Consider the following 11,286-nt stretch of genomic DNA (forward strand, 5'->3'; position numbering starts at 1 on the left):
CGGAATACTGGCTGGAGTAGTTCCATCCTCTCAGGTCCCCAGATCTGTGTAGGGCTCTGAGGGAATTTGAATGACTGAGGATTACGTTTTTGTTTTGTATGTTGTTTTTCAGACGTTTGGGGGGTTAAGTTTTTTTTCTTTTTTTCCCTTTTCTATTTTGGATTTCCACCCTTTGTTTTCTGAATCCAGTAGAGGGCAGGAATACAACTTTTCAGGTTGTAGTCCACCCTAAAACCCCACTGAAGACAAAGATTTGAGCAAGTATGGGTAGCTGCAGCCCAATATGGCGACCGGAGTGTGGGTGTGTCGAAAGGAGTGGGTGTATGGAGAGCGAATCAACTAATTGGGCAGATTTGTTGCCACTCAAGACGGTTGTACATGGCTGATTGGGCTGCACAACGAGTCAATAAGCCGTAGACTAGTGCACCGGTGTTCTATGGGACTCTCAATCATGGCCAGATGTGATACAGCCTGGATTCAAACCAGGGACTGTAGTGACACCTCTTGCACTGAGATGCTGCGCCACTCGAGAGCCCAAATGGTCTGGTGGTAGAAGCTATTGGCCAATCTGTTAGTTTTTGCCATGACACTCCTATAGTGCCTGTCTAGATAGTTAATATTGATAACCATCTAATTGTCACCTTGATACATGTACATACATTTGACTCAATGGGGAGGCCATGAATGGCAACAACACTACTGTCCGGCAATGGCGTGAGAAGTAGCTACCTAGTTTCAGGGTGATAGTCATAGTCAGCACATGCATACAACGCTTGAAGCAGAGGGGTTGGATTAAATGCATTCAGTTGAACAACTGACTAGGTACCCTTCCCCTCATCATCAGTACAAAAAAATGGTTTGTATAAAACTAACAGTGAAATGCGACTCGGACTCATCCTTTGGCTTCAAAACAGAAGTATAAACTCTCGCTGTATATTAGGTCATTGTACAGTATTGCGTGGTAAGAAACGGAAGAAAAAAAACTGGAGCGCAAATCCATCAAAACCGGAGCGCTTTCGACACACCCACTCGCCAATACTCCAGTCGCCATATTGAGCGGCAGCTACCCCCTTCTCGAATGTAGACCTTTTTTGGAAGTACTGGTGCTTTCAGGACAACTGGGGGGGAAACGAGGTTAAATAATGACGTTAGTGAACTTCAGGTCGGAGCTCTAGAAAGATGCCCTAGTATCCGACTTGGATGACTGTTCAAAACGATTTTCCAAATCGGAGCGAACGTATTTTGACATTATAACGGTTGCAGGGTTGTCTAATGGGGCAATAAATTGTAAATTACTGGACAAGGGAGGATATTCGTCAAATTCAACGTCTCCTCTACCAAGATACATACTGGTGCAGCTAGCTAACGTTAGCTAGTAACAAAAAAAAAGCTACATTTGGCTAGCAGCTAGCTACCTGCAGTAGGCCTAATGTTTACTGTGCGCCATGCAAGCTTTAGTCGCACATTAGTCAACTCCTAAACTCACATTTAATGTTGAAAAGTCTTTGCTATTAATCGTTTGGGGGAGAAAAGGTTGAGCTCCAGTGGGACTGTAAAACTTCCGGTCCGTACTAAAACCGGAAGTGACGTAATATTTGTGCTGCCATCAGGTAGGTGGCTAGCAACTCCGCGTTTTCCAAGTTATAATAAATATATTTATATATGAGACGTGACTTGATACGTTGCTGATTTAAGGATTACTGCCCCTACTAGAATGCGGGATCATCTAAATAGCTAGAACTCTATGAAAAGGACAGAAACAGAAGTACTAACATCGTTAGCATAGGTGGGTGACTGTTTTGTTTGCTGCAGTACTGTTAACGTCAGAAGCTGGCCTTTATTGGTGAGTGCTGAAATAGTGGCAACATGTTCACAAAAATAAACCGTAATATTTCCGCCGTTATCATCATCATGTCATCTGTGCCTCCACTTGTCATTGCTAATTGTAGCCTTCGGTCTTGTATGTCTCTGTAAACATCAGATCTGTAATAACGTTAAACATTATGCCTCTGCCTACCAGCTATATGCTGTGAGTGACTTCTCTCCTTTGTGTCACTAGTTATGTTTCCGTGAACTTGTCCAGTGATTTGTCGACATTTACAAAGTTCGCATAGAAGATAGATGCGACAGTTGCCTGGAAACCCGACATTGAATTCCCTAGAATTCTACGTCCGTCCGAAATGAGCGTTTTGAATCATGAAAGTTTCCTCTCGCGACCTCCACAAGCGAGAATGTTGAATCCAAATCTATTTTAAGGTAGGCCTACCGGTGGTCCGTGCAGTTGGTCCCTTTGGTGGTAGGAATGTGAGACATATCGATAGGAAAGTATAATTACATCAACTTTTGCACAGACACCGGTAATTGTATTCAACTTTCTGGCATATAGCGGGGTGGCAGGTAGCCTAGTGGTTAGAGCGTTGGACTAGTAACCGGAAGGTTTCAAAATCGAATCCCCGAGCTGACAAGGTGACAAAACATCTGTCGTTCTGCCCCTGAACAAGGCAGTTTACCCACTGTTCCTAGGTCGTCATTGAAAATAAGAATTTGTTATTAACTGACTTGCCTAGTTAAATAAAATAGGGGTCGTGAGAGGAAACGTTCATTATTCAAAAGCTAATTTCTTGCTGACATAGAATTCTAACCAATTCAATGTTGGGTTTCCAGGCAAATGCGACAATTCCCTATTATGTTGCGTTTCCATTCAGCTATCTTGTCCAGGTAAAACAGCTGGACATAATGACTTCACACCTATAAAAAAACAAACACTTTTCGCTAAAACCTACAGTGTGGAATAAAAATGAAGTGGTTTAAGTGTTTCTATTACCCATGTAAGCAGGTTGCGCATTAATAAATTGTCGACAGCCTGTATACCCACCTATATGTTTCATGTCTCCGGTAGCCCGTGAAAGCCTGCATGGATAGAATGCAAGAATTGACTCATATTCTAATAATGAATGTGCCGACATATCGCCATGGTTCATGGTCCATGCAGCTCTCTCTAAGGCATTCTGCCTTCCAGTGATTAGCTTCTCTAACAACTGGTTCCTGTGAACTACAGTCTCGACACTGTGTTTTAACGTTTAGAAACAACAACCACTGCTACTCTCTGTCATCTATGCATTGTCACTTTAATAACTACATGTACATACTACCTCAAATAACCGATGCCCCTGCACATTGACTCTGTATCGGTACCCCCCTGTTTACTCTCCCTGTTATTTCATGCTGCTCTTTAATAATGTTACTTTTCTCTTCTTATCTGTATTTTTGGTAACTGCATTGTTTGTTAGGGTCTTGTAAGTAAGCATTTCGCCTGTTGTATTCGGTGCATGTGACTAATACGATTGGGTAATCATCGCTCTCGAAGCAAATGATCGAGAAAAAAATACTTAAAATAACAAATAATTTGCACAGATTCATACAGATATGGGTGCCTCCATCTGACGAAACTACACTTCCCGAGTTACGCGTACAAGTGTTTGAAGCACGCTAGATACGGTTCGAACACACCGACCGTGACATTGCGCAAAATAGTATGCAGCATCATCTGGATATGTATGCAACCAAAGTTCAACATTCACCTTCTGCTGCCATTTCTGTCAAGCCGTCTACACTGACAGTTTGACGCATATATTCAACGTATGCACCACACCGAACGCACTGCAACTACCCTCCGCAACACGATGCTATAAGGCAAACGCAACATTTCATTGTGCAGGTGTGTTCGAAGCATGGCAATGTAGCACAGGTGGTCACCTCTGTTTTCTGTAAACAAACGCTGTAACATGGATATAATATGGCCATGTGGAACACTAACCTTATGAAGGTGTTGTTTTATAAGTTATTATGTTTCCAAAACGGTACCTTAAGCTCTTAACAAAACTCCCTTGTCAGAAGATACTATCACAAATAGGCGCAAAAACATTTTGCGTCTATGAATGGGGTAAGTGCAATGATGTATATAAACTCTGGATTGCTGATGCTATGTATGGGCTATTGAGAGGCTTTGAGGCTGTTGGTCATCCATATTGGCACTCCCTAGTAGGAGCAGTTCTCCATAGGAATGAATGGCATTCTGCAGTATTTCGATCAAATGTTCAATTACGTGTATTTTTGTTTTAGTGAGGACAATAACACTCGTAATCTACTTTAAGGAACATGTTTTGATATTTTTATATTTAGGTCACATCATTTAAAAGTAGACATTAAAATGTCTGTAATGGAATACATGTGTCAAACGAATGGAGAATTTCTGTATGCTGGTCATCTATGAACATTTGAACATCTTGGCCATGTTCTGTTATAATCTCCACCCGGCACAGCCAGAAGAGGACTGGCCACCCCACATAGCCTGGTTCCTCTCTAGGTTTCTTCCTAGGTTTTGGCCTTTCTAGGGAGTTTTTCCTAGCCACCGTGCTTCTACACCTGCATTGCTTGCTGTTTGGGGTTTTAGGCTGGGTTTCTGTACAGCACTTTGAGATATCAGCTGATGTACGAAGGGCTATATAAATAAATTTGATTTGATTTGTAGCTTCCAAAATATTATTTACAATGGTGGGAGAGTGTCAAGATGGCAACACGGTGACTTCAACACAGCGCCCTCTGTCATCTAGTGTGTGTGTAAAAATATATACTGTAGATTATTGGGTAACTTGATCTCCTGTAGATCTTAAATAATTGGATGGCGAAACTTGCAAGGCAAAGCAATTCAGGTATTCTTAAAAGTTAGGAAAATCAGTCCTAAAAATAAATGTAATGTTTAGTTGAAAAAATTGATTTTGCAGGCAGTAGGCATTTTCAATTAAATGTGGAGTTTTATATATAGTTACGTGATAACATCACGTGCCCTGCGTACCTTCAACTTTATCCTGCTATAATTTCTTTGGGGGAAAAAAACACGTTCAATCATCATGTCTTGTAGTAAAGAAAGTTTGGCAAAAGACAAAACTACCCATGTCGAAACAGATACAAATGTTGTTGATGTTTAGAAAAGTTCTCCTAGATCTGCCGTTTCCATTACACATGTCACAATTATATTTTTTGCAACATTGCTGGGTCAATGGAAACCTGCCTACTGTCGCCAAAACATAACCTTTCACTTCGTGTGTGTGTGTGTGTGTGTGTGTGCATGCCATCACACCTACAGATAAAGCACCGTATATGGATCCTCACATCAGTGTGAAAGACGAACCCACTAGTGATGATGACGTTACACACAGCTGGTGCAACCCTGTCCGGCCCTCACAAATGGACTACAGTCATGAAGGTAAACTAGGATATATATATAACATGTTTTTTCCTACTTTAAAAGTGTTTAAGAAGTGAGGCAGTGCCACTCCTCTCATATGTTCTGTTTCATTGGGTAGGATAGAGTAGAGAGGAAAGCGTTCTGAAATAGAAGTGGACCGCAGCCGTACACATGCTACTGGAGGACACGGTGGTGGGAGGTTACTGCCTGAAAACATGCCATCATGTCAGATCTCACAACGGCAGGATGGGTGTTTAACATACCAGCTAACCACATCATGTGATATATCAATTTGATGCCAGACTGACTAGTCGATGATGTGGCACGAAACCATTGGTTGACGCTATGCAACGCCTGCACATCTGTCGGGACGGAACACCACCAACGGTATATTTGTTCCGGAGCCAGCGGCTTAGAACACTAGACCACATGTCCCATTTCCATGTAAAAGGACCCATGAGCACCAACATGTAAAGGTCATAGGAGAATGTCAAATCTGGTATCAAATGAAAGTTGAGTCTATATTTTTGAGAAATTAAGGCATATACAGTTGAAGTCAGAAGTTTACATGCACTTAGGTTGGAGTCATTAAAACTCGTTTTTCAATCACTCCATAAATTTCTTGTTAACAGACCCAAGTCATTTTTCCAACAATTGTTTACAGACAGATTATTTCACTTATAATTCACTGTATCACAATTCCAGTGGGTCAGATGTTTACATACACCAAGTTGACTGTGCCTTTAAACAGCTTTGAAAATTATGTCATAGATTTAGAAGCTTCTGATTTACATCATTTGAGTCAATTTGAGGTGTACATGTGGATGTATTTCAAGGCCTACCTTCAAACTCAGTGCCTCTATGCTTGACATCATGGGAAAATCAAAAGAAATCAGCCAAGACCGCAGGGAAAAAAATTGTAGACCTCCACAAGTCTGGTTCATCCTTGGGAGCAATTTCCAAATGCCTGAAGGTACCTCGTTCATCTGTACAAACAATAGTACGTAAGTATAAACACCATGGGACCATGCAGCCGTCATACTGCTCAGGAAGGAGACGCGTTCTGTCTCCTAGAGATGAACGTACTTTGGTGCGAAAAGTGCAAATCAATCCAAGAACAACAGCAAAGGACCTTGGGAAGATGCTGGAAGAAACCGGTATAAATATATCTATATCCACAGTAAACGAGTCCTATATCGACAGAACCTGAAAGGCCGCTCAGCAAGGAAGAAGCCACTGTTCCAAAACTGCCATAAAAAAGCCAGACTACGGTTTGCAACTGCACATGGGGACAAAGATGGTACTTTTTGGAGAAATGTCCTCTGGTCTGATGAAACAAAAATGGCCATAAAGACCATTGTTATGTTTGCAGAAAAAGGTTGATGTTTGCAAGCCAAAGAACACCATCCCAATTGTGAAGCACGGGGGTGGTAGCATCATGTTGTGGGGGTGCTTTGCTGCAGGGGGGACTGGTGCACTTCACAAAATAGATGGCATCATGAAGGAGGAAAATTGTGGATATATCGAAGCAACATCTCAAGACATCAGTCAGGAAGTTAAAGCTTGGTCACAAATGTGTCTTCCAAATGGACAATGATCCCAAGCATACTTCCAAAGTTGTGGCAAAATGGCTTAAGGACAACAAAGTCAAGGGATTAGAGCGGCCATCACAAAGCCCTGACCTCAATCCCATAGAACATTTGTGGGCAGAACTGAAAAGGCATGTGCGAGCAAGGAGGCCTACAAACTTGACTCAGTTACACCAGCTGTCAGCAGGAATGGGCCAAAATTCACCCAACTTATTGCGGGAAGCTTGTGGAAGGCTACCCAAAACGTTTGACCCAAGTTAAACAATTTAAAGGCAATGCTAACAAATACTAATTGGGTGTATGTAAACTTCTGACCCACTGGGAATGTGATGAAAGAAATAAAAGCTGAAATAAATCATTCTCTCTACTATTATTCTGAAGTGGTGATCCTAACTCACCTAAAACAGGGAATTTTTACTAGAATTAAATGTCAGGAATTGTGAAACTGAGTTTTAATGTATTTGGCTAAGGTGTATGTAAACGTCCGACTTCAACTGTACACTTTCCCCAACCATTTTAAATCCTTAATATTAGGAATAAACAAAGTTTTGATTTCTGCTCAAACCACAGAGGATTCTAGATGTATATCACCTGTTTTAGCATGGATGTTGCCATTGAGGGCTTCCACCATTTTAATTGGGTAAGAGAATATCATGTTACCATTGGTGTATTAAAGTCATGGTGATGGCCCCTTAATAATGAATTCAAGTGGGGAAGGGGAACAGTAACTGTATGATCAAACTTTATCTTGGTCACATAAAAAAAGCTGAGGGAGATTTTACTGAAATTCTGTTACCAAACTTTGGATCTGCACTGTTCTTCTAGTAAATGTGTTTTATAGTAAAATGTTCAGTGTAAATTGTTAAAATAGAGTGATATGGTTTGTTAAACTTTGAAATCAATGGTGTTTGTTAGGCATACATTTTAAAGTGGAAAAATCTGAGTCAGTGTCAATCCATTACCATGGAAATGCCATATTGTAACAAACCTAGCTAGTGTTGACAATAAAGCCAGTTAGGCACAATTCCCATAACTCTCCAAAAATTCCCAGATTTTCCAGAAATCTTAGCTGGAGGATTCACAGATTTCCTGCTTCTCTCCTGATCTTGAGATTCTTCCAACTGGGATTTTGCTATTAAGGGGATTTAGAAATTAACCTAATTCTATTCCCTCCCCAGGTGCTGTTGATAAGTCTGGGTTGGAACCAGATGACCTTCCAGGCCTCAGTGAGGCAAGAAAACCAACATTCAATGTGATTGTCAAAGAGGAGGAGGAAAAGGAGGAAGATGAGGATGATGAGGAGGACATGGTTGACCGAGGTTGGGTTTGGGGAGAATATTAGCAGTTTCATAGTAATGTCCGTAGCATTGTGTTAAAGGCCCAGTTGTGTTCAAAATTCAGCGTTTCTTTTTTTGTCATATTTATAGAACAGCTGATGAAACTAACACTGTAAAAGTGTAATATATATATATATATATATACTGCTCAAAAAAATAAAGGGAACACTAAAATAACACATCCTAGATCTGAATAAATTAAATATTCTTATTAAATAGTTTTTTCATTACATAGTTGAATGTGCTGACAACAAAATCACACAAAAATTATCAATGGAAATTAAATGTATCAACCCATGGAGGTCTGGATTTGGAGTAACACTCAAAATGAAAGTGGAAAACCACACGACAGGCTGATACAACTTTGATGTAATGTCCTTAAAACAAGTCTAAATGAGGCTCAGTAGTGTGTGTGGCCTCCACGTGCCTGTATGACCTCCCTACAACACCTGGGCATGCTCCTGATGAGGAGGTCTGAGGGGTCTCCTGAGGGATCTCCTGCCAGACCTGGACTAAAGCATCTGCCAACTCCTGGACAGTCTGTGGTGCAACGTGGAGTTGGTGGATGGAGCCAGACATGATGTCCCAGATGTGCTCAATTGGATTCAGGTCTGGGTAACATGTAGCATGTGAAATTTATTGTCAATCAGTGTTGCTTCCTAAGGGGACAGTTTGATTTCACAGAAGTGTGATTGACTTGGAGTTACATTGTGTTGTTTAAGTGTTCCCTTTATTTTTTTGAGCAGTGTATTTATATATGATCATTGTTATTTCTTGATAGTTGCTGATTGAAAATGCCATCTACACCAGGGGTGGGCAATTCCAGTCCTTGAGGGCCTGATTGGTGTCACAGCCCCACAGTGTCACAGCCCCAGCTAACACACCAGACTCCAGTAATCACCTAATCACGATCTTCAGTTTAGAATGCAGTTTGATTAATCAGCTGTGTTTGCTAGGGATGGAGAAAAGGTGTGAACCAATCAGGCCCTCAAGGACTGGAGTTGCCCACCCCCTGATCTACATATTCTAATCAGCAGATTTTGTATGGGTGGAGTTAATAGACCAATAACAGAGTCCCAAACCTCTCTGCCAATAACAGATAGTTTTCAGGTGACAATTCCCTCCAATTCGGCCCCTCCCAGACAGAACTAGCAAGATTCTTGCATGAGATTTGTTTGTTGTTGCTACAAAGCTATTTTTGTTTATTTTTGACAACTTTAATGGGACACTATTACAGTAAGGTACTTAATTGTTACCGAGAAATCATTTGATATTCAGTCAAAAAGGCTGCATTGGGCCTTTAATAGTATATGTCACGTACATTGTGTAATATGCCCAACATTGAGTGACTGCCCACCCAATAACTAACAACCTGTGTCTCTCACTCACACACACACACACATTTTTTGTTTACTCTAAACTAAAAAATTCTAGCCTGGTTAATCCAGACACTAACCAATGTTTTAACCAGGCTAAATCTGTTCCCTTGTCTGTCTAGGTTCAGACACTGACTACACACCAAGTCCCGCTGTGGTAGTGAAGGTGGGAGAACCCAAACCACCAAAGAATAAGAACACAGTAAAGAAACTTCACCAGTGCCCCGACTGTGGTAAAACCTTTGAGAGGCTGTCGCGTCTGAAGAGGCACGAGCCATCACACTTGAGGAAGAGCAAGCACCCGTGCCCTGACTGCAACCAGTCTTTTGGCAACCTCTCAGTCCTGAAGAAACACAGGGCAACACACAAGAGCACCGAGAAGCTGACTCACCAGTGTCAACAATGTGGCAAGACGTTTGAGAAGCTATCGCGCCTCAGAAGGTAAGCCAGAACACCAAAGACCCATTTCTGTTCTGTAAAAAGTTCATGGACAATTAACTGTGTAGACAATAACAATAGTGTTCTAATCTAAGGCACCAGCCCGTACACCAGAGGAGAAAGAGGATGGACCACCCGTGTCCTAAATGTGGCAAGACCTTCAAGAAGTTATCCGGCCTGGTTCGGCACGAGCGAGGACACACCGGAGAGAAACCGTTCCCTTGCTCCCAGTGCGGGAAGAGCTTTGCCGACGACCGTCACCGGAAAGTGCACGAGCAGGCTCACCAAGGGAAGCTGGAGAGACCCCACCGCTGTGCTGACTGCGGGATCTGCTTCCCCAAACCATCCGAGCTTCGACGGCACCAACGTGCTCACACGGGAGAGAAACCGCACCGCTGCCCTGACTGTGGGAAGGCCTATTCCCGGTCAGAGACTCTGAAGAGGCACCTTCTCATCCACACGGGGGAGAGACCTCACCTCTGCACTGATTGTGGGAAAAGCTTCATTGACTTGCAGCAGTTGAAATCTCACCAGCGGATTCACACTGGAGAGAAACCATTTCACTGCCCCGTGTGTGGGAAGGGTTTCTCACAGAGGGGTAACATGAGGGCACACCATCGGACTCACACAGGGGAGAAACTTCATCACTGTGCCGACTGCGGGGCCAGTCTCTCCACATCTTCTAGTTTAAAAGAGCATCAGCTCATTCACACAGGAGAGAGGCCCTTCCAGTGTCTGGTCTGTGGCAAACGCTTTCTGCACATCTGGAGACTCAGAAAACACCAGAAGACACACACACACCGGACTAACACACACACACCGGACTAACACACACACCGGACTAACACACACACCGGACTGACACAAACCGGACACACGTTGGATACACATAAGGAAGACAAAGACATCTCTGTGTGCTTTGAAAGAGCAGCAACTGTAGTGTTGTACTACTAATATTAATACTACTAATATTAATACTACTAATAGTTAATACTACTAATATTAATACTACGAATATTAATACTACTAATAGTTAATACTACTAATATTAATACCACTAATAATTAATACCACTAATAGTTAATACTACTAATAATTAATACCACTAATAGTTAATACTACTAATATTAATACTACTATTATTAATACCACTAATAATTAATACCACTAATAGTTAATACTACTAATAATTAATACCACTAATAGTTAATACTACTAATATTAATACTACTAATAGTTAATACTACTAATATTAATACTACTAATAGTTAATACTACTAATATTAATTCTAGGATTC

General features: G+C 41.6%; 1 protein-coding gene across 2 annotated transcripts; it reads left to right on the forward strand.

Moving 5' to 3' along the window:
* The first annotated feature begins 1,123 nt into the window (after window positions 1-1,123).
* On the forward strand, window positions 1,124-11,024 carry LOC112243039 (zinc finger protein 501). Of its 2 annotated transcripts, none has more exons than XM_042318909.1 (5): window positions 1,124-1,786; window positions 5,147-5,266; window positions 8,016-8,156; window positions 9,673-9,991; window positions 10,084-11,024. In XM_042318909.1, exons 2-5 carry the CDS (start codon window positions 5,161-5,163, stop codon window positions 10,814-10,816), a joined length of 1,299 nt encoding a protein of 432 aa, XP_042174843.1. In that variant the 5' UTR covers window positions 1,124-1,786; window positions 5,147-5,160; the 3' UTR covers window positions 10,817-11,024. The 2 variants fall into 2 exon arrangements, with proteins under 2 accessions (XP_042174843.1, XP_042174842.1); XM_042318908.1 differs by having other exon boundaries at window positions 1,125-1,843.
* The last annotated feature ends 262 nt before the right edge of the window (window positions 11,025-11,286 follow it).

Source organism: Oncorhynchus tshawytscha, unplaced genomic scaffold, assembly GCF_018296145.1.
Source record: "Oncorhynchus tshawytscha isolate Ot180627B unplaced genomic scaffold, Otsh_v2.0 Un_contig_447_pilon_pilon, whole genome shotgun sequence".
NCBI classification, from domain to species: domain Eukaryota; kingdom Metazoa; phylum Chordata; class Actinopteri; order Salmoniformes; family Salmonidae; genus Oncorhynchus; species Oncorhynchus tshawytscha.